Genomic DNA, 23,201 nt, shown 5'->3' with positions numbered 1-23,201 from the left:
AGATGGATATGCCTATAGTATTAAAATAATCAGGAAATATTTTTTACTTCCTCAAAAATTATAATGAGGGAAGTTTAGTAAATTTCAAGGTACTCTCATAATTAATAAAAAAATTTATATTTTATGCATATTAAAAATAATCTGGAAAACATATTCTCAGGTTTAATGAAACTTCAAGATAAAAGGCTTTATTCTTTTCCCTAGCTGTCTGAAAAGTAACTGCATGTTTTTCCTTTCCTTTTTTTTAATGTTGCAGCTATTTTGTGCCTTTCAAGATGACAAATATTTGTACATGGTAATGGAATACATGCCAGGTGGAGATCTTGTAAACCTTATGAGCAATTACGATGTGCCTGAGAAATGGGCCAAGTTCTACACAGCTGAAGTTGTTCTTGCTCTTGATGCAATTCACTCCATGGGCTTGATACACAGAGATGTGAAGCCTGACAATATGCTTTTAGATAAGTATGGGCATCTGAAGCTGGCAGACTTTGGCACTTGCATGAAAATGGATGAAGTAAGTATGCAACTGAATAATTTACCATCTGTTAAACTGTAATTCTAAATTACATTCATGTCTAAGGTTATTTTCTTATGAAGTATAATACCCAAAGGAATATTCATCAAATTATCTCCTTGGTTAGAAAGCTGTTTCTTGTTTCCTACTTTTAAATATAAGTGTACTTTAAATAATGTAACCTTTTCTGTTATAAACTGTTCTCTCACACGGAAGAAGGATGTAAACTTACTCTTTGCTATTTTTGAAAGCATGTGCATTTATGAATTTCTGAGGTAAATTTTTTTTTTGCCAAATGTTTGAAAAGCTTGCAAGATACTCTTAGCTTCAACGTTAATAGCATTGGAACAGTTCATAAGCTGACATTTTTTTGTGAATGAAATTATTTTATAGGCAAGGCACATTCCGTGTTTTTTTTCCTGTATCTAATTGTTCTCATAGCATCCTCTAGTGGTCATTCAAATGAGGTCACAGTATGACAGCAGTGGTATGTGATATATTGATGAAAATCTGTTTGTTATTTGTCAGGATGCCAAGATGTCAATTAAAATTACTTAATTTTCTAGATTTAGCCATGTTCAGCCAACTACAGCTTTCTACTGAGTTTGTATAAGAATATTTTTAACAGGATACTTTATATTATTAAAAAACTTGAAAACAAAACTACCTTTTGTAGTTTGCACTCCTAGGATCTTGCCTGACAGTGTTATGCTGTAATTTACAGAATATACTCGTCCTATGAAAAACTGTAACTATTCTTTCTATGAAAAACTATAACAGATTATAACATAGACAAAAAACTGTATATGAATGTGCATTATGATTTACCTGATCTTTGAAAGTTTTCTGTAGTAATGTTGGCAAGGGTGATCCTTTTAAGCTTATTGGCTTTTATGTTTTGAGGTTTTTTATGTATTGTTTAGGCAGTGCTTGATATAATTTCTGCTATCTATTTAATTTGCATTTGCGTCATTAATGCATTAAGTTAATATCTCTTCAGCAGTATCCAGAAGTACTTTGTCTGTTTAGGGTGGGTTTTTTCCACATGATAATATATTATCTTCATCATTTCCCAATTGCAGCTCTTTATTGAAGTTCACGCTATTCAGTTTTGTTGATGTTGTAGTTGTTAGTCTAAAGGCAGAGACAATATTTACCTCCATTTGGTTGATTTACTTGCCTGTATTTCAGGGGACAGCATTTACATTAATGGAAAAAAATCAAAAGTAGTCTTGGTCTCTTAATTAAGGACTGAATTTTAATTAAGTCCTTAAAAATATTAATAATCATTTTGAGTCAGTAGATTGTATTGTCTGAAGTGAATCTGTTGTTTGTTGGAAGTGACAACAAAAAAAGCATCAAAAAAGCTCACAATATGTATCTACCAAAAATAAGGTGATCCTATGTGCTGTTTTAGGGACGCCAGAAATGGTGGACCTACACCTTTTACTTTTTTTCTTTTTTTGCTGCTATTGTTAAAAGAATGGAATACTAAAATGGGGATGATGGTACTGTAAATGAGAGAAATGCATCCGTGTTTCTCATAAAAAGTTAGAGAGCTCCACTTTAGACTGGACATCATCAATGGACCAGTGATCTCCTAGAGAAGTTGATTTTTTAAAAGATTACATTTTAAGTTTTTTGTGCTTCTCAGACTCAGTGGAATGGCAAAAATTTTTTCTACAGGAAGCTTTAGAAGTTGAGAAGTTCTGGGTTGTCTCCAAATCTCATGCTACTTCTTACAAAACATGAACACATCCCAGCTGTGTAAATATAATATTGGTGTTGGCAGACTGATTTGTAGAAAATATATGCTTACCCAATACTTACTTAGTTTTTGGGTTTGGATCTCTTTCAGCAGTTATGAGCATTAGCATCTTCCTTATGCTGTTGAGAGCCCAGGAAAATTTTGCTGCAGTTTGTTGAGAGGTTTTTCTGACATTTGCAGTTCAGTGTTTGCTTAAGTCGGCCAGGCCAGAACAGACACTTGCAGCAGAGTTTCTCCTTATCATGTTCTGAAAAGAGTTGCTAAGTGTTTTAGTGATCTTTTTCAGCATAAAAGGAACTGTTCTGTTTATGTAACTCAGTTGTCGTAATTGGGGGTTTGTGGTGTTGGTTTTCATTTCTTGTTTTGTTTTGTTTTGTTTTGTTTTTTTAATTAGTCATCTTTTTTAAAATCTGCAACAAAGTGAGTATTTCTGTTGCTGAATAAAGAATGGAGTAAGACTCAAGAATTTAGTAGGAATCGTGGTTCCCTTTTTTGGTATTTAGGTATGATAAGGTAGACCAGGGCAGGGTTCACCAGTCTCTGTCTAATCCTCAGGTGTTGTGTAAGAAACAAAACAGCATTTGGCTTTGATAGGTGTTGTAGGGAGGTCCCAGTATGGCCATGCACAGCACTGTCCTGTGCTAACTGAGCTTTCAGCAGAGCACAGATTCAGAGAGTATCTGTTGAACAAGATGTGACTAAAAGAATGGGTGTTTGCTCTTGGGATTATTGCCTCACCCCAGGCAGTTCAGCTGAAAGAAGCAGCTTTTTGGAACTCAGCTTCTTTCCCACTGAAGCCTGTCCAGTGAAGAGGGCTCTGCTGGATCTTTCCTGCCTCAGTGCCTTGTCTGCTGTTAACACCTGATGTGTGCAGTCCTCGTGGTTCCACACAAACACCTTCCAAGTCTTGTTTACTGGAAGGAACTTCCTCAGGGAGTGAAAGCCTGATTGTCAGCCTTGGTTCAACACAGCAAGTCCTTCAGGTTTGATGGGGAAGATCCTCCTGAAGATGAAACCTGAATTGCTTTGTCTTCAGCAATATAATAATGCTGAATGATGCTGAGAGACACTACAGGAGCCTCACCTCCAAGTTGTCAGGAGCTGTGAGAACATTGCTGGACAGCCAGTTTTTTAAAATTGTGCACTATACATTTCTCACATAGCTGCAGGAGATGAGTTCCAAAGTCCACCTTGATCTTTTGAAGTGATGAGAAAAGTTTCAGGCCTGAGACTCCCAACAGGAAGCTTTAGATGGTTACTGTTACAGTAAGTGTGCTACTCAGGCATAAAAGGAGGCCAGGCATAAATAGAGGCTTAGTGTTTGAAACACAGGAGTAACACATTGCCCAAAGGAAACAGCACCATTTAAGTCTCTTCAGAATGTAGGGACTGCCAAGGTGCTCTGTACTGGACTGAGAGCGTGTCCCTGTTTACTCAGCTTTTATGCCAGAGATCACAGTCTGACTGTGGTATTAAAGGTACCCAGTACTTAAAAATACATACAGAACAACACCCAAGTTCTTTGAAAGCAGAAATGAGCAGAGCAGAAATCCAGGAATGTTTTATTCAGGTAATAATGGGCCAACCTCCCCAGGGACATGGTAGAATCCCCATTTTGTGATGCAGTCCCACAGGGTGCTAGATAATCTTGTATCAGCTCCTTTTCCTATGACTGGTTGAGTCAGATGATCTTTCAGGTCCCTTCAAAGCCAGGCTGTTTTATGATCTGCAAATGCCTTTCTAGGTTAGCTCCTGAGACAGAAGGTAGAGAGTTTTATGGGGAATAAGTACAGCCAGCTCCATGTGCTTCAGAGAACTATGGTCCACTGAACCTGGTGACCTGGTGTTAACATGCAAGGGCTCTTTGGGGTTTTTTTGTTTGTTTGTTTGGGTTTTTTGTTTGGTTTTTTGGTGGGTTTTTTTGGGGTTTGTTTTTTTTTTTTGTTTTTTTTTTTTCTGTTCAATTCTTTGGCACGTTGTCTAAAAACTTAAACTGTATTGCATGGAACTCTTAGCATCTGTGACGCTGTTGAAAAGACTTTCCCTTGTTGCTGCATACCAGCTATCAGACTTGTGTAAGTCTGGCTGCGTTTTGGCATAGCTTTTGCTTTGTTTGTTTAGGACTTTGGAAAATACCAACATGTGTAACGTATTAGAAAGAATTCTTGCTTTGGTGTATTAATTATAGAGGGAGGGGAAATAGGGTGTTATTAAGTGCTCAGGTGTCAAGGTGGAGAGGTTGTGACTGAAACTGCAGACTTCAGAGAACTCTTTGAGAACTGTTTTGGTGACTTTGTTTTTAAGAATCCCTTTACCCAGGGAGAGATTCAGGTGGCTTGGACCAGACTTGACTGAGCAAAAATTCAGATTTTCCCTTGTTGTAATTTTGTGTTTGGGTAAGGAAGAGATAGATACACGCCAGTGTTGGAGCCTCATTAAGTTGCCACAGTCCTACTGGAGGAGCAGAACCACATAACCCTAGAGCAATTCCTCCTGTGCTCAAAGCAAAGACAGCTTTAGGCTTCAGAGAAGATATGCAGGTTAGTTCACAGAGTGCTGTGACAAGCAGGATATTCAAATAGTGATTCCTTGTCATGTGCTAGATCTATTTTCAAATGCTCTCAGTTTTAGATTTCTGGAGTCTTTGAGCTTTCGTTTATTTTGCAATGTTAAAATGTGTTTGCCTGTATTTTTCTTTGTCCAATGAATGCAGCTTCTGGAAAGAGCTAACTTCATTTTCTTATCCCAGTATGAATAAGTTATGTGCTATCTCATCCAGTAGAGAATGCAAAAAGTTTACCTGCTCTTCATTCTGGAACTGAGAAGTTAAAATTTCTTTAGGTTTCAGTTTTAGCATGGAGTCATAAAAGGTAGGCATTTTCCAGGAGGACATTTGAAGTACTCCATGGATCTCTACAGTATTTAGTCATCCCTTCAGTTTTTGCCTGCTGAGTCATGACTTTCTGGATTCTGTTTTAGTACAGAAATAAAAGCTTTTCACTGTTCATATTGTGTATGAGAAAGAATATTTTAATGTGGTTTCTAAATTTTGTGTATCAGTACAATTCCCTAAATGAAATGTTTCTCTTGTTTTCTTTAAATATGTATTTTGAACTTAGTAGTTGCTACTAATATTCTGTATTAATATTCAGAATTAATACATATTGACATTCATGCTGATGGCAAAATGCATGATGAACCTTTGTAAAATGATTTAGATAAAACATCAGATTGGGAAATGGAATAAAAGATGAGTCTGTTTTTGGTACTTCTCTAACTTCATCTAGGATTTAATTTCATTCATCCATCTGGTCTCTCAGGAGTGAATTCAGTGAATTTCATTAAAAGAAACAAGACTTATAACTCTGAATCAGAATGATGGCAGAGCTGACGCTTCTGCGTCACTTAGTCCCTACATTTTTAGTTTCTCAGTGTGAAGCAGAGGATAAGGAATCATTTCATTGATACAACTGTGGTAATATGTTAATAAAAAAAAATGTTTTTTAATAAAGAAAGCTTTGCTATTCTTTAAAAATAGCTTCTTCTTTTATTCTTCTTCCTATCATTAAACAAAATTTACCTATAACTTGATTTATTGGTGAATTAGACAAGATTGTTATGTATCTGCTTTGTAGGGCCTAGAATTCATAACTTGTCAGAATTATTCTAAAGTTTGTCCCTGAATTCAATGAGAAAAGGTGCAGTCTGATACGGTGTGTAATTTCACATTAAGATCAACGGTCAAAATAATAAAATCGGTGAATTTTGAGAAGATGAAGTCAAGAGAAATGAGAGTAGGCAGGGGTAAGCACATTATCAAGAAATGTCATTTCAATCCATATTGCTTCTTGAATTATAAGTAGTCTTTAAAACACACTCCTCAAACCAAGTATTTTAGGGTATATTTTTAGTATGTATATTTTTCTGTCCTACTGACAGAGGAATTGTTAAAGAGGTGCTCAGAGCCCCTTGAACTGAGCTGTGTGTGTTGTTACTGTTGCACAGACAGGGATGGTGCGCTGCGACACAGCCGTGGGGACTCCGGACTACATCTCGCCCGAAGTCCTGAAATCCCAGGGGGGCGATGGGTATTATGGACGGGAATGTGACTGGTGGTCTGTAGGGGTTTTCCTTTTCGAGATGTTAGTTGGTAAGTAATGATTTCTTCTGCTAATGAGATTATCCCTGAGTCTTCCCTGTGCCTTTAGCTGCACTTTCCTGTGTGAAGGCTGCTCGTACCTCACTAACAGCTTCTGACTTTTGGCTGATGCTGCAGCTTCACTGTTGTTCTCTTTGCTCTCTGTCACTCTCATGCTGGGACAGCTGTTTGCGTGCTTGCTCAGTGATTAGTTCTCTGACTTGGTTCAGCTTAAAACTAATTCTTAGAATAGTTCTAACTGGGGTTAGCTACCTCACCACATTTGTGCCACCTCAGGCAGGATTGAGTTTGCAGAGACACAAGAGGTGAGACAGGAATGGCAAGGGCAGGACCGTCCATTTTTTTTTCTCCTCCTTTTCTACAGCACATCAGTGTCTTCTGTTAGGTCAAAGTCTGGAAGTATGGCTTGATTCTTTTGTGCTTGAGTCAGGATTTTCTAGTAAAATACACTGGACTGCTATGGCAACGAACATAGAATATAATCTGTTAAGGAGATGAGTCATCTGCATCTTAAAATATAGTGAGGATCAGTATGATAGCTTGGTAGCAAAATACTGATTATGCAAGGATGGAATAGAGCATACAATTATTAAAAGTCCAAATCAGCATTTTCTGGGAATATTGCAGATTTGATGTTTCTGGTATCCTGAGCCAGGAAAGACACTTAAACATATGAGGCGATCATTATTTCCAACTCTTTCAGAATTACAACATTTTGACTTTAAGAATGTGTGGTTTATAGTTAATAGTCTCTCATGAACAATTTTAGCAGTAGATAAAACTATTTGGTTCTTAAAATATTGGGCATAGCTGTCCAGAATGTTTTCTCAGCATTTCAGAGCCTCTTTTTTTTCCTCCTGGCATCTAAGAGGAAAATATTACTTAATTTCTCTATATCCCACATATTGGTAGAAGGTATCTATTTTTGTCTGTGCTTATGTATCAGATCCTGGCTATGGTCTTCTAAAACTTTGCACTTCAAAGAAAGCACAGACACTGTTTTGTTATTCTGGTTTTATAAAGCTGCATAACTCATGAAAATGGTAATTTTATTATGAAAATGAAAATTTTATTGTGTGCTGAACTAAACCGTAAAATGTTGGTCACAGGATGAGTCCCAACGTTAGTTCAGTGACTTAAGATAGTTTTGAGATGTGGCCAAAATCAAAGCTGTTTCCAAGACAGAAAACAATTGAGAAGAGGAAGGTTGGGAAAGAGGGAGGGAGGCAGCAGCAAATATCAGTGATTGCCACCTGCAGTGCACTGGTATGGAAACCTGATAAATTTACTAAAAGTCTACAAGTTAAGTTCAAACTGGTGTGTACTAATTTCTTATTTTGCTATAAAATGACAGAAAGAGACAAAATTCAGGATTGTTCTTTTGAAAGCAGAATGGTTAATGTCCATTGGTCTGTTCGTACACTTTTTCATGTTTGTGGCTTTTGAAATGCTCAGTTTCTTGTTGGAAGGCTGCAGCCTGTGATGCCAGATGATTCCTGACTGCATACAGCACACCAGAACTGAGAAAAGAGCCTAGCTCATGTGACTGATTGTTGACCTTCTATATAAACCTGTGGATTAGTTGAGAGAAAGGATTCCTGTAAAAGTTGCAACTTCTTGATTACAGACCCAAACCATTTGTACATTGAGAATGTTGCCAGTTAATTTGATTGTCAGTTGTCTTTATCACAGCCTGTTCTTTTCACTTGCCCCAGTTTTACCTTTCTCAAGTCTAGTTCTTTGCAAATATCTTTAACTACAGCCTAGGCTGGAAACTCTGGGTGAGAAAAGTCTTTTATTTTAAAAGCCACATGCCATGTTAATATGGGCACTCAAGCTGATGTAATTTGTCAGTCGAGAAGATTTATTAATATGGGTTTAACAGCGTGGTAATGCACTGGGAAGGCTTCTGCTCAGAGCTGACATGCCTTAGGGAGGATAGACCTGTGTGCCTCTGAAATGGTCTTCAGAGAGCTTTGGTGGATTCCTTCCAACAAATGTGCATTAGCAAGTCTTTAATGAGTTTTGGTCCATTTTACCCTTGGAATGTTTAAAGATTGATTCATATGGGTGTCAGCCATTATGTAAATTAGAAAGTATATTGAGAGTCTTTAAGGCAGAACAAAAGACATAATTCACCAGGCAAAATTTTGGTAGTTACAGACAGGATGGAAAGTGGTGTAGTTTGTAACACAGACATTTTAGGGAAGGAATATTTTTAGAAGTATACATTATTTGCACACTGCATGTCCAATTTTTCTTTTTCTTAATAAAAGACTCTTTTAGGTAAACTAAAAAAAAAAAAGTTTTCATCATCTCTTTTGTCTTATTCAACTTACATAACTAAAACATGATGTAAAATCACAGCCAATTTATATTTTATTTTCAGGCGATACTCCTTTTTATGCAGACTCACTAGTAGGAACATACAGTAAAATTATGGATCATAAGAACTCATTGCATTTCCCGGATGATGTGGAAATCTCTAAGCATGCAAAGAACCTTATCTGTGCCTTTTTAACTGATAGGTAAGTGTACATATTGTTCTGGCACTGTTTTTTATTTTGGATGGTATTGGCTGTATTTATTTTGGATGGTACATTGTAAAAATTAATTTCTTCTACTTCTCCTGGTCTCTGTTCAAATCTCTTCTGCCAAACCTCCTGTTCTCTAGTTTTTCTTTTGAGGTGTTTTTTCCAGGTATTGTATTTTATTTCTATGAGCAGTTTTGACAGCTCTTGTTAACAACACAGTTTGTGCTGGACAAATCCTTCCAAGTGCAGTAACAAACCTGTAAGGCTGAAAGTAATTTGTAACCTCCAAGACAGGGACAAAATTGTTTTGCTTAATGTCTATGTGGGTGTTACTTAAAAAAAGTGGAAGCAAATACTTTTCTGAAAGTAAGCATGTATTTACTGAATTTGTTTAAGATTTCTTAGAGTTTTTGAAATTCCTTTTCATTTGCTTTGTTGCATTATTTGGTAAATACAGCTAACAAACCTGTGAGGTTATTATTTTGGCTACAAAAACAAAGTCGTAGAATTTTCTCTTAATAGATCTAAGCCACTTACTGAAATGAAGCTGTGTAAGCTTGTTCTTGACATGAGCACTTATATTTTGTTTAGTTTCAGAAAGGAGAGATAATCTTCAGTTTCACTGATTTAAAAGAACAACAGTGTAGGCCCACAGCTAACTCTGGATCCATGTTGCCTTCTTATGTTTTCCTGTGATCACCTGCACTTGGCTGGAGCAGGGCATTGGGCCACTATAGAAGGAGGAATCAGGAAAACAAAATGCCTTATAATGGGTTTTGCATTTGAAGAGAGATTGTTTGCTCTACTGAGCAAGCCTGCAGTTGGTCAGGAAGGATGTGCTTTATTTAACAGCATTTTTCACCCTTAGTGAAGGGCAGAGAGAAAATACGATTAGAATTTAATAGTGTAAATGTAGTAAGGTGGACTTCCACTACGTGTGTCCCTCTTCCTGTTTATATTTAACACAGGACTGGAGCAATTTATTTGAAACAGATGCTGCGTGATTGCTGCTGAAGCACTTAAAGAAGGACTAAACATCAACCCTGTGATTTATTGCTTCTTTTCCACACATTGTTTTTATGTCCTGTTCTTTTACGTCGTTTCAAGAGAGACTCCTCTGTTCAAACTAGAAGTTTCTTGTTGTACTTAAGATTTACTTTGCGGCAAATATCAGCAAGAGACGTGTCAGGGTTAGTTGTGGGGCAGAGGATGGAATTCTTAGAATATTTATTTTAGTCCAGCTTTGAATAACTGTTCTGTGCAGCAAGTTAGACCTTCCTTCACTTACGTCTTATGGTCTGTCATGTGGTTTGGCAGACACGAAAGTTCTGCAGTTTTATTTCCCCCAAGGGTGTTGAGTTTTTGTTTGTGTTTTTAGTTTTTTCTTAGTTTTTGCCTCAGTGCTCTCTTTCTTGCTTTACTCCCCACGTGGCAGACTCCAGATTCTGGACATTTTAGCAGTCACAGGGAGAGTGCATGCTAAGAATCAGTAAATTTTATATAAGAAACTCCAGATCAGTGACTGGTGGTTTTTAAATTTTGTTTTTGTTTGACCATTAGTGCAGTTAAAACAGACAATCTTTACTGAAAGTTTCATTGCTGCTTATAAACAAGTCAGAATTTAAATTTAAAAAAAAAACAAACAACCCAGCTATTTTTCCTAATGTGACTCAGGATTAATTGCTGTTTAGGGATGTGCGACTTGGGAGAAATGGGGTAGAAGAAATAAAGCATCACCCTTTCTTCAGAAGTGATCAGTGGAACTGGGACAACATTCGAGAGAGTAAGTAAATGAGGTTAAAAGTTCTATTTTATTCAGTATTTGCAATTGTAGAAATGAAAAATACTTATGAAGTACTTCCTATTTATCAAGAATCTTGCTCAAACACTCATATTTATCACTTGTGTTATAAAACCTCATATGAGGAAGGGTTAATAAAGATGCATTTTTCCTTCTGGAATTATGTCACCTTTATCATGTTTTTTAATGTAGACATTTCCATTTTAAACAATGGAATTGGATGTTTCAGAATCTGAACTAAAAAGAATACCTGTTAGGTTCTGTTTCTCAGGGGTTTTGTTCTTTTGAGGTGGATTTTTTTGTTTTCTTTCAATTTTCTTTTAATCTTCTGGTAGTTAAGACAGTAGTTTGACAGTGGTCTTGTTTTACTGCTTTTTATGTAAGGTATTGAGAACATGATCGCTTTAGGTAAAAAAGCAAAGTATGTCAGTTCTCATAATCTTGTCATAACTTCTAAAGATATTACCTAAGAATTTTTTAAATGATAGTTTTATTTAAAGTTTTATTCTCAAGTGTGATTACCTGACCAAATATGTCTTGCATACTAGATGGTCTTCACATTAGGCAACGCATACAAAAATAGATTGATCTAGAAAAAAATTTTCACAGTAATATTTCCAGATCTGTTGTCTGGTTAATACATATTTAACTCCAAGGTATTTAAGGACAACTTATAATAGAGTATTTTAATGCTAGAGAGATACCAGTATATAACAAGTGCCTGAATCTTGGAGTGAAATACATCTTTTTTCCCCTTTTTATAGCTGCTGCTCCTGTTGTTCCTGAGCTTAGCAGTGATATAGATAGCAGTAATTTTGATGACATTGAGGACGACAAGGGAGACGTGGAAACCTTTCCAATCCCCAAAGCCTTCGTGGGAAACCAGCTGCCTTTCATAGGATTTACCTACTACAGAGAAAATTTGTATGTGATACTTTAATATGCATTTTTAAAAACATACCTGTACATTATTCTTACATTCTTTTTTTTTTTTTTCTGCTCTAAATACATAACTTATTCCTGGCATTATATTAATTTATGTCCAATGTGTGAAGATACAAAATACAAAGTTTGAACAAAATAATTTGTTATTCTTTCAGTTATTTCTATAACTCTGATTAAACTGTATTTTTATATGCACAAAATTCTACAATATCTTAAAAAAAATCAGTTAGGGTTAAAATTCTGATCTATTTGTAATTTTTTTTCTAAAATGGCTTTTTATTAGTTATTTTAGAAGAAAGCTTACACAGCATAATAACTTTCTAGAAGTCATCTTGAATAATCAAGAAATAATTGTATTAATTAAAAAAATTACAAGCTGTTGTAGTTTTGAAAACATTCTGTTAAGGAAGGATTCAAATCAGAAAGATGCACTAACACCAAAATAAAACAAGAGCACCATAGGACAAATTGAGACTTGAGAGAATTGATTAAAATGGCAAGGTTGCCAGAGTTGTTGAAAAGTTGAGTAAGAGCTGGAGGGATTTTTGTTTTTGACAGGTTGCTAAGTGACTCCTCTCAGTCTTGCAGAGAAAACGAATCTGTGCAATCTAGTAAAAATGAGGTTAGTGCCTTTTTTTCCTTAGTATTAATGGGATGATTAACTAATTTTGTTAAGTCTGTTAAGAAAAGACAAAGTCTAAAATAAGTGTTTAAGCAGTTTTGTGGGGGGCTCTTTGTCTTTTAATGATCCTCAATAAAAACGATATTTTCTATTTACAGGACAGCAAAGAGGTAAGTATAGTATCTGAATTATGAAAGGAATAAAAAAATTCCTACATAATTTTATGTGGATGTGAAGTATCTTAAATGTTTATTCACCACATTGTTAGCAGTAAACCAGTTGTATTTTGAAACAGTTGTACTCAAGTGTTAAGATGCTATAGTATAAAGATAAATGAATATAGATTTTTCTCAAATTCTTTTTGCATCCAGAACTTGTTTGGAAAGCCAATGTGTGAGGCTCTGTTTTCTACAGACAGCATTACTCTTGTGAAGGTCCCACACTTACATTAATGATTCATGACTGATTTATTCAGAGTTTGAAAAAGTAAATTGTCACCTGCAGGGATGAAGGAATGTTTAAATCATACTCCAGTTGGAGCATATGGAGCATGTTTATCCAGCTTTTGAAGATTGACAAATGAATTTAAATTTGCATTACAGGAAAAATGATGATATTTCCATATACTTACTTCATTATGTTAGTTAAACATTTGTATTATTCAAAAGTCCATAGTATATTGTTAACATTTCTTAAAACTTACAATTCCTTTTCAAAGTTTAAAAAATACATAAAGGAAATGCATTATGTATTGATGAGATAAATTTAAATGCAAGTGTTTATTAGATTTTACTTCCTTCCTGTCATTGATGAATAGATGAATATTTTTAGACTTCACTTTTTAAATAGAAATGGTACTGCTGTTTAAAATACATATGGTCACATTCATGATGTTTGCTTTATGTTGTGTTAGTAAATGCAGATGATAAAATTTTGCATTTCACTTCTGACAACTTATTTTATTTGTATTTTCTCAAGCAGCAAGTCTCCGTTTTTGATGTCCTTTTTAGTGTTCCCGTTGTGGAAATCTTCTAATTGTAACAATTATAAAGTGTTTTGGAAAACTGCATTTTTACATTTCGTGTTTGGGGGGTAGAGGAAAAGGAGGAAGGGAGGAAAATAAATGCGTTTGAAAGCCTGAAGTCATGAGATGAATCCAAAATTTATTATTTATAATTTATTTCATGAATATTTGGGTACTGGACCCACAATTATTTTTTAAAAAATATTTTAGTAAGCAAAGCTTTTCCAAAGTGTTCATTAGCTTCCAAGGTGTAAGACTAAGAAATTCTTTTTTATGTGAGGTCACTGAACATGTTTAGCCATATTATCTGAATATTGTCCAATTTGGTCATGTACACCCCTTTTTTATTTTTTCATTTCATTTAGAAAATGCTTTGCATAAACATCTGCTCCAGTGGAAAGTCTCTGGCTACAGAGCACAGCAAAGGGCCGGTAACAATGTTTTTTGCCCATATAAATTTAATGACTCACAATCTGTGGCACATAATTCTTCAATGATGGTTCAATTCAATTCAGCATGCAGCAAATTTAGTTGCTATAAATCCATATATTTAAAATTATCAAAATTAATACCCTGTAAAAATGTAACCTTCTAGTGATGGTTTTAAAAAATATACTGGAAGACTGAATTAATTTTCCTCACTTTTCCTTATTTTGTTATTTCATTGAATTGCATTTGTTTTCTGTGAAAGCATTTTTATATGTGGGCCATGCTTTTTTGACATTTTACGCAGTTTCAGAAAAAGCTAAGCAAGCTAGAAGAACAGCTCAGTAATGAATTACAAGCCAAAGATGAACTAGAACAGAAGTACAGGTGAGAATGTTTCAACATGTTTGTTATGTTTATAAAGATGTTTTACTAGACCTTTTGTTTTTGAATGCTTAAAAGCATTCTAATCCACTTTGGCGTTTCCCAACCCTGCAATCAGACCTCACGGTAAGTTGCTGGCTTAATTTTTGCTACTCCTGTGACTACTGGGGTGGTTTTTAGGGGGTTCCTTGAGTTTTGTTATTTTTTTTTTTTTTGCTTTAACTCCCTATGAGAATCTCACTGTTTAGTAATTTCACCAGTCCTTGAGGTTTCATGTTGCTGCTTAAAATAGAATATCTTGCATAAAACTAATGAAACAAAAGCACCTTAACTAAAAGTAGTGAAATACATCCAAACATTCTAATTTCTGTATTATCAGGAGGATTTAAAAATAATTTTTAAAATTTGTTCAGGTCTACAAGTGTTCGTTTAGAGAAGATAGCGAAAGAGCTCGATGAAGAGGTAAGGCCATAGATTTCTAACTGGAATTAAAATTTTAACATTTGTGTGTGGATTTTTTCCTTCGAGAACAGCAAATTGCTTTTGAGTAGCTGTGTATTTTATGGCAAATAACACCAGTTAATTTCTTGGTATTCACAAGCATGAAATTGTTGTCACTGCTAAAATATTTTCATTATTATTCCTGTACTGTAACTGCACATTTCTTTCCAGAACTAGTTTTTTACTGTATTTTCAGTTGGCAGACAGCATGACATAAAGATCCCATACAGACTTTAAAACCTGAAGGTTTGAGAGTAGTGTTTCCAGAGGAGGAAGGCCATGCTTTGCATTGTTTGGTGTTACTAAAAGGACCCTATTTCTTGCCCAGCTTTGCACCTTACTGCTTCTACAAATTTGGATGCAGCTGTATACAACTTAAAGTACAGCTCATGCAGGTGCATGTTAAGACCTTTCCATGTCTCTCTGCTCCCAGAGTGACTGCTTAGGCAGGTCTACCAGGTTTGTCAAATCCAGATGATCAAACAGTATTTAAATTTCAAAACTCCTGGCCATAGGCATCCTGGGCTGGTTTTGACCACATGTTCTGATACGTTGTATTTGCAGCAGGCAGATAGACTGGCTTCCTCCATTACAGACTGAACTGAGTGCGTGAGCTGTGTTTTTATCGTCCAAGAATACCACTCCTCTGTGTGTAATTAGTGGTGTATTTTTTTAAATATATCCAGATAACTTCAAGGAAGAATGTAGAGTCTGCAGTCAGGCAGTTAGAGAGGGAGAAGGCTCTTCTTCAGCATAAGAATACAGAATACCAGAGGAAAGCAGAACATGAAGCGGATAAGAAACGCAATTTGGAAAATGAGGGTATGTTGAACCATGCTTGAAGGTTCCATTTTGATGTGGGTTCTTAATGCTTAAAATAAATGAATTATAGTTCAAACTGAAGCATTTTTGTGACAGTGATTAACAATGTAGAATTGTTTTTGTTGCAGTTAACAGTTTGAAAGACCAACTTGAAGATTTAAAAAAGAGGAATCAGAACTCTCAAATATCTAATGAAAAAATCAATCAACTACAAAGACAGGTATGCCAACCTTATATACATGTATTTTAAAATAATCAGTGCTTGGAGTACGGAATTTTGTAACAGTGGAAGAATTTCAAATATGTAATTGGGTTTTAAAAGCTGTTCTTTCTTGTTAGGTTTTGGTGTTCAAAAGTAATCTTAAAATATATTCCTTACTTCCTTAATCCATAAAACCTAGTATTCTGTAGTAGAAATAGTGGGGTTTATATTTTAATTGTTTCTGAAGTATGTTTTTGTCACTCTTAGTTGGATGAAGCTAATTCTTTACTGCGGTCAGAGTCTGATACTGCAGCCAGGTTAAGGAAGAACCAGACAGAAAGCACAAAGCAAATCCAGCAGCTGGAAATTAATAATAGAGAACTACAAGATAAGAACTGCCTGCTGGAGAATGCAAAACTCAAACTGGAGAAGGAGTATCTCAACCTTCAGTCAGCTCTAGAATCAGAAAGGAGAGATCGAAGTCATGGATCAGAGATTATCAGCGATTTACAAGGTATTTGTGCAAATCTTCTGAAGTTAAAATTGCTTCTTGTTTCTAGTTTAGGTGGTGTTATTTGAGTTTCAGACTATGACTAGATAAGTGTGCTGTTTTATAAAATGTTACATAATTGTGGACAGCATTTAAGAAAAAATGTGTGGTAACATCTATAAAACATTATTGGTAACTTTTAGAATCACCCCAAAGGAGACATTCTTAATAGTCAGAATTGGAAGCTGTTAAATTTCAAAAATGTTATCTCTAAATAGATAAAATACAAGTCTTGTTTTCACACACTGACCAGCCTCAATGATATTTTGGTAATTTTTAGGTCGAATATCTAGCCTTGAAGAAGAAGTGAAGAATGGAAAGAGTGCATTAGCCAAACTGGAAATGGAGAAAAGACAATTGCAGGAAAAGCTCACAGATTTAGAAAAGGTGACAGCAGTGCTAAATGAACATTGGTGTTACATTCTTATGGAATTTTTGAATTTGTACTTTTATTACTTGAGACACTTCAACCAAACCTATACAAAAAATAGACCTTGTTTTCAGCTTTTTTTAATACATTTTACTTCTAAAGTACTTAAGTAACTAATTTTGTACTCCAATGTGTACCTTGACAGCACAGTAGCTACATTTCATTTCATATGTGGAGTTTTTTTAAACTCTCATTATTGCCAAATATAAAAGAGCCTCTGCTAATAGGATTTTTTAAAAGAAATTTGTTATTGAAACAAAAGACTTGAAAAGTTTCTTCAATAAACTTAATCTTTGAGCTGCTCTTACTACAGAATGTTGGCTGTTAAAGGCAGTAATTCTGTAATTGTTTGCAACTGGGGATGTTGTGTTGTACATTTTTAGAGCACTTTGGCATTCACGAAGAAACATTTATGGAAATGAGTTCTCAGTTAGTTCCTTAGCATGAGCTCTCTCTTCTACTCCAAGCATCCTTCCAAGCATCATGTTACTGTGGTTCAAAATTCTGCCACTAACCTTATGTATTTAATGTTTTATTTCAATGTAATTCTTTTCTTTAACAGGAAAAAAGCAACATGGAAATAGATATGACATATAAATTTAAAGTTATGCAGCAGAACCTTGAACAAGAAGAAGCTGAGCATAAAGCCACAAAAGCACGATTAGCAGACAAAAATAAGATCTATGAGTCTATAGAGGAAGCAAAATCTGAAGCCATGAAAGGTATGTATCTGGCATCCCAGTTGGACTTAGTTGTGAATTATACAAAGTGGATAATATAATCTTTCAATGCATTTTCTGGTGCATCTCATGACAACTGAAATATCTTGAAGAGAGGGCTAATTACCAAAAAAATCCAGAAGATGGCCTTACTTTTGAATTAAGGGGCTTATGTTTATTGCAGCTACTTACAAAAGCTACCTACAGACCCTGTCCTTCCAATTGCAGGGCATTCACAAAATTTTGAGCATGCAGATCTTCAGAAGCAGCAAAAATGATTCAGTAATAATGGCAGAGTCACTTGGCATATCAGGTTCCCAAACAACTTCAGCTCTTTGATTCTACATCATCACAGTCAGAGCACAGTAGATTGAAATGTTTTATTTTTAAAGTACCACCCATTTTGTTTATCTCAGAGGTGTTGCAGATAAACTAGAAGTTACCTAGAAGCTCAAAAGTAGGAAATAGCTCTGTCAGAAATGCTTGAAAAAGCTTCCTTTGGGTGTGTATCTACTGTCAAAATTTTAATTAATCACTTCGAAGTAGTCTTTCTCTTCAGTTTTAAAAGGAGAAACATGTGGCTCATTGTTAGTACAGGGCAGACATCCACTTCACTTTGGCCTCCAAAATCTGCTGGTTTACAGTTCACTGATGTCTTATATCTTTTCCTTCACAGAAATGGAAAAGAAACTTTTGGAAGAGAGAGCTTTAAAGCAGAAAGTAGAGAACCGGCTGTTGGAAGCGGAGAAGCAGCGCTCCATGTTGGACTGTGATCTCAAACAATCGCAACAGAAAATAAACGAACTCCTTCGCCAAAAGGATATACTCAGTGAAGATGTAAGGAGCACTGGCAAAAAGAGTCTTGAGTCAAACCTTGTTTTCAATGTCCCAGTATTTTTCCTGTTATAGCTGTATTTAGAAATATTTGTGAATTAAAATGTTGACAAAGTTTTCCTTCTCTGCCTTTGAAACTTTAAAAAGTCTACTTTTTAATGTGGTGTCATTTTTCTGAAATATTTTGGCATTATTCATGTTAAAATGTTTGTCCTCTCTAGTGGTAAATCCTGTGAGATTGACATGGAAAAACTAGGTAATTTAATGTGTGCTAATGCCTTTATTCAGGAAGCAGCTTTGATTTACCAAAAGATGTAAAGGAAGTCTGCTAGAGACTGTTTAAATGTTGTTTTCCTGTGTAGATCTGTAAAATTCACAGGTTTCTGCTTCTTTTTCAGGTAAAAAACTTGACATTGAAAATAGAGCAAGAAACACAAAAGCGCTGTCTCACTCAAAATGACCTCAAGATGCAAACCCAGCAGGTCAACACCTTGAAAATGTCAGAGAAGCAGTTAAAACAGGAGAATAACCACCTTCAGGAAATCAAATTAAGTCTGGAAAAACAAAACAATGAACTGCGCAAGTACGCAAGTTGTTCTATATGTTTTAGTCATGTTACTGACCTGAAATATTTTTGGAACAAAAATCGGGAACAAAATTAATTTTTTAAAATTGCTGCAAAGTATATGCTATTCTACAGTGCAAAACTTAATTGTTCTTTAAAATAATTTATAGTGACTCTAACTGAGACTTGCCCTAATGATTCAGCAATGTATAGGTTTGTATTAAAAGATGTTTGTTATCCTGAAAATCTTAGATATGAAATTAAATATGAGATTGAAATATTAAACAGCTTAAATATGAGTCTGAAAACTTCAGAGAAACATTTATTTAACTGAAGGTGCTTTTTTTAATGATGTAGGGCTTCAGTGAAGAGGAAAGTTACTGGAATTATTAGTCTAGCAGAATTTATCAGAGTAGGAAATGAATACTGCTACAAAGCATAACCATTGGAAATACCTAGTACCTACAGACCTTTGAGCACATCTGTTGGACTTTCACATAGGAGTTTCAGTAGTTCTTCACGGTCTTACAAGTAGTATTTGCACCTGATAATAAGTAAGGAAAGAAACTTTTTTTTTTTTACATAAGGCACTTCCTTGTGAATGAAAAGACCAGATTACTACACATATTAAATGAATCTCAATCCTAGCTCCTTTATGACTTTGGATGTTTTGTCTCCCTGTGCTTTGCCTTTCTGTCAGCAAGATACAGTTAGTCATGTAGAAGGTGGCTATAATGTGGAACACTGGCAGAAGTTTTTTCTGCTACATTTCTGTTGTTATGGAACTGAGTGTTGTTTAAGTAATAGATAAATTCAAGAAAATATACATGTCAAGGAAGACAGACATTCACATACTGTGCTCTAGCAAACAAGAGACCCAAAACAATCTGTCAGATCAGTGACATTTTACATGGAAGTAAGATTCTGCTGGTGGTTGTTTACTTTATCAATGTCTCTTACTGGTTAAACTTTGTGACACTGCTGTCTTTTCTGTTACTGCTCTGGAATATCTTCATATTTCTAAAGCATGTTTCCTTTCTAGGGAACGTCAAGATGCAGATGGACAAATGAAAGAGCTTCAAGACCAGCTCGAAGCTGAACAATATTTCTCAGTATGTTTTATGCTGCTTTATTTTTATATTAATCTGTTTACTGAGTACGTTAGCTTTTCTTCTTCCCTCTCAGCCATCAGACATTTCACATCTCTAACCCAAAGCTACTTGATTTTCTCGTGCCTGTCTCCAGTGTTGTCTGCTGCCTTGATCTTGATCACTGACCAGCACAAAAGAGCTCATGTTGAGAAATGTCCCAGCTTTGTAGGGGAGTTCAGAGGGAGGAGTCAAGCAGCTCATTTTTTTAACCGTGTGAATAATTTTGTGCATGTTTCAAGCCTTTTGCATTCAGCATCTCTTCCATGCTGTATGGCAGAGAAGAGTTGTATTCTCATGTGATGTGACGAAACGTGTATCTATGACTCAGGAGGAAATTTTGTATTACAATCAAACTCAGTAGGATCTGTTGGGAGTTTTTCATTTATTATAATAAGGTGCACCAGAATAAATAGGTAGCATACTTAAAAATCATCACTGGCATGTGGAGGTTAATTATTATTAACAGTGCCAGTTGCACTGCAGGAGATGCCAAAAGGCTTGTTTCAATATTAATGGGAAATGAAGATTTCCTTGTGGATTTAGGTCAGTGAGGAGAAGGCATGCCTAAAGTTTTATAGATGAAAATGTTACACATTAAAGGAAAGAAAGGGAGAATTGAGGTCAGCTGGCTGCAGTAGATGGGCCAGAGAGAGACAATCTGTCTTGAAATCCCTGCAGTAAGTACACTTAGAGTCGTCTGCCACTTGACCTGTAGTCAGTCATTTGAATAGACAGAGCAAAATAATGTTTCTTTCACTTTCTTCAGAGTTTTAGATTTATATTGATTCCATGAAATTTTGAATTTCAAATTATTTTCTCATTGGTTTTTCCCTTATTCCTGTATTTCTTTTTGTTTTTTAACAGTCATGTTGGTTTCGTGGATATGTATGATTAGAATCTAAGCTTCACACACATAATTACATCAGACAAAGATTTAAAATAGTAGAGAAAAAGAAATTAATTATTTTCTCTGCTTCTGATACTTCTGATTTTGCACAAAATAGTGATTTTCACATTTAGAGTATCTTTAACAGTATGTATACAAACATAGAAAATGCATATCCTACATCTACCCATTCACAAATATACAAGCTGAAAAAGGAACAACAAAATAACAAAAGCACATTTGTGAATGATGATGACATTTAGATAAGTTTAGAGGTGGCATTGCATAATTAAACTCCAATTAGTGTGATTAAGGAACTGCATACCATATCAACTTGTATAATTTTTGTGGACCTTCAAGAGTAAAGAAATCACATAATTTTCTTTCCAACTTTAAATTCTAGACTCTCTATAAGACACAAGTTCGAGAACTTAAAGAAGAATGTGAGGAAAAGACCAAAATTTGTAAAGAAATGCAGCAAAAGATACAAGAGTTACAGGATGAGAGGTAGGTTTTGCTAGTTGGACTACTAATACATAAAAGATCATGATTGCTTTTTATTTTTTTTTCCTTCTTCCCCTCCCTAACCCCTCCCTAACCTAACCCTACCATATGAGATAACTTTTGACTTTAAAGTTAGTTAAAAATTAACTGATTTTAAAAAAAGTATATATCAATAATTTGCAGAGATTCCTTGGCTGCTCAGCTAGAGATTACTTTGACAAAAGCAGATTCAGAACAACTTGCCCGTTCCATTGCTGAAGAACAGTACTCTGATTTGGAAAAAGAGAAGATTATGAAAGAGCTGGAGATTAAAGAGATGATGGCAAGGCATAAACAGGAACTTGCTGAGAAAGATGCCACCATAGCCTCAGTGAGTTACATGATCTGTAATTCTGGTAGAGATAGTACATGAGCTTTATTTTCAGTTTGAGTTATCCATTGCTCTTTAGCAGATTTAGAGATGTACAAGTATATCTAATGTTTTAAAAATATTTATTTCTTATGATTGAAATTCAAGAATCTCTTTCTGTGTTTCTTCCATGAATTTCTCTGACCATTCTGTCTTTTGTGCCCCTACCCCTCTTACAGCCAGTCCTCTTATCCTTATCCTGGTCTCACTCTGCAGCATTTCCTTCTGTCCTGTAATGCTTCTTCATATGCCAAATGAGTTTTGTTACATGGTCACATGTCCTTTTTTTTTTAGTTGGAAGAAGCAAATAGGACACTAACTAGTGATGTGGCTAACCTTGCTAATGAGAAAGAAGAACTAAACAATAAACTGAAGGAAGCACAAGAACGTATGTAATCTCTGAACCAAATGTGATTGAAATTGAAACTATGTTTGTTCTTTAATAGTACTATATTCATTTGTAATGAGTTTTCATAGATTTTCTTTTAATTACCTTGCTACAGAAATTACAAAGCTAAAAGAAGAAGAAGCAAATGTAGGAAATATTAAAGCACAATTTGAGAAACAGTTGTTGAATGAAAGAACGTTAAAAACCCAGGTAAGCAAATATATTCAAATGCATATAGATGCAGTGTTCATGAATCAAATAATTTTTAATAGAATATTTTCCTTTATAAACCACAGATATGTGCTAGTAAGTCTATTTGTTTTTCTCTGAAAGAAAATATATTGGTTTTTTTCTTCCTTCTTCTAAGTAGACTCAGTGTAGTGAAACTGGATCCTTATGATTTGTAATAGAGGAACTTCTAATCCAGATGTATTCCACGAGCAAAAGCCTTCATTTCTGTCAAATTATTTGATACGTTACTGGTTTCAGTCTTGATTTATATTCCTTTACAAGTTCTAGAAAGAAGTACATTACTGATCTTAATCTAGATTGTTTTTTAGAACAAGTAGCATTTTAATACAAAGACATATTTGGGTCTAGCTAGTGAAAATGGAAGGGATTATTTAAATGAGTGAAAGTGCTCCCACAGCTAATGCTTGCTTCAAGTAAAAATGGCATCATTACCTTCTTCTATATTTTGTGTAATAAGTTGAATTAAAGCAAGCTTGTAGTACTGGATTGCAGACATCTTAGTTTATAGTTAGAAGTGCCTAGTTATAGACAGAGAGAAGACCTTATTTCTTCACAGCATAACTCTGTGGATTTATTAGTGTTGTTTTTGTCACTTTTTTCTTTCCCATGGGAAGGCTGTGAATAAATTGGCTGAAATCATGAATCGGAAGGGTCCAGTCAAACGTGGAGCTGACACTGATGTACGGCGGAAAGAAAAGGAAAATAGGAAGCTGCATATGGAACTGAAGTCTGAACGAGAAAAGTTAACCCAGATGATGATCAAATATCAGAAGGAAATAAATGAAATGCAGGCAGTAAGATCCTTTTG

General features: G+C 35.1%; 1 protein-coding gene across 3 annotated transcripts in view; it reads left to right on the top strand.

Annotated features, from left to right (window-relative positions):
* The window catches only part of ROCK2 (Rho associated coiled-coil containing protein kinase 2), a 99,469-nt gene that overhangs the window by 59,191 nt on the left and 17,077 nt on the right, over positions 1–23,201 (top strand). For 2 of the 3 annotated variants that reach the window (XM_066179931.1, XM_066179933.1), the window contains exons 5-26: positions 257–517; positions 6,291–6,435; positions 8,834–8,972; positions 10,670–10,761; positions 11,544–11,703; positions 12,283–12,346; positions 13,736–13,801; positions 14,104–14,183; positions 14,594–14,642; positions 15,368–15,503; positions 15,632–15,723; positions 15,973–16,219; positions 16,536–16,642; positions 17,248–17,407; positions 18,081–18,241; positions 18,637–18,821; positions 19,846–19,915; positions 21,244–21,347; positions 21,528–21,714; positions 22,048–22,141; positions 22,257–22,351; positions 23,008–23,187. In XM_066179931.1, the coding sequence (XP_066036028.1) occupies positions 257–517; positions 6,291–6,435; positions 8,834–8,972; positions 10,670–10,761; positions 11,544–11,703; positions 12,283–12,346; positions 13,736–13,801; positions 14,104–14,183; positions 14,594–14,642; positions 15,368–15,503; positions 15,632–15,723; positions 15,973–16,219; positions 16,536–16,642; positions 17,248–17,407; positions 18,081–18,241; positions 18,637–18,821; positions 19,846–19,915; positions 21,244–21,347; positions 21,528–21,714; positions 22,048–22,141; positions 22,257–22,351; positions 23,008–23,187 (2,874 nt within the window). The remainder of the gene's footprint in view (positions 1–256; positions 518–6,290; positions 6,436–8,833; positions 8,973–10,669; positions 10,762–11,543; positions 11,704–12,282; positions 12,347–13,735; positions 13,802–14,103; positions 14,184–14,593; positions 14,643–15,367; positions 15,504–15,631; positions 15,724–15,972; positions 16,220–16,535; positions 16,643–17,247; positions 17,408–18,080; positions 18,242–18,636; positions 18,822–19,845; positions 19,916–21,243; positions 21,348–21,527; positions 21,715–22,047; positions 22,142–22,256; positions 22,352–23,007; positions 23,188–23,201) is intronic. The other variant, XM_066179932.1, reaches the window with a different exon arrangement.

Source organism: Chamaea fasciata, unplaced genomic scaffold, assembly GCF_029207755.1.
Source record: "Chamaea fasciata isolate MVZ Bird 193981 ecotype frontalis unplaced genomic scaffold, bChaFas1.0.hap1 SCAF_3, whole genome shotgun sequence".
NCBI classification, from domain to species: Eukaryota; Metazoa; Chordata; class Aves; order Passeriformes; family Sylviidae; genus Chamaea; species Chamaea fasciata.
This window is presented reverse-complemented; position numbering and strand designations above follow the sequence as displayed.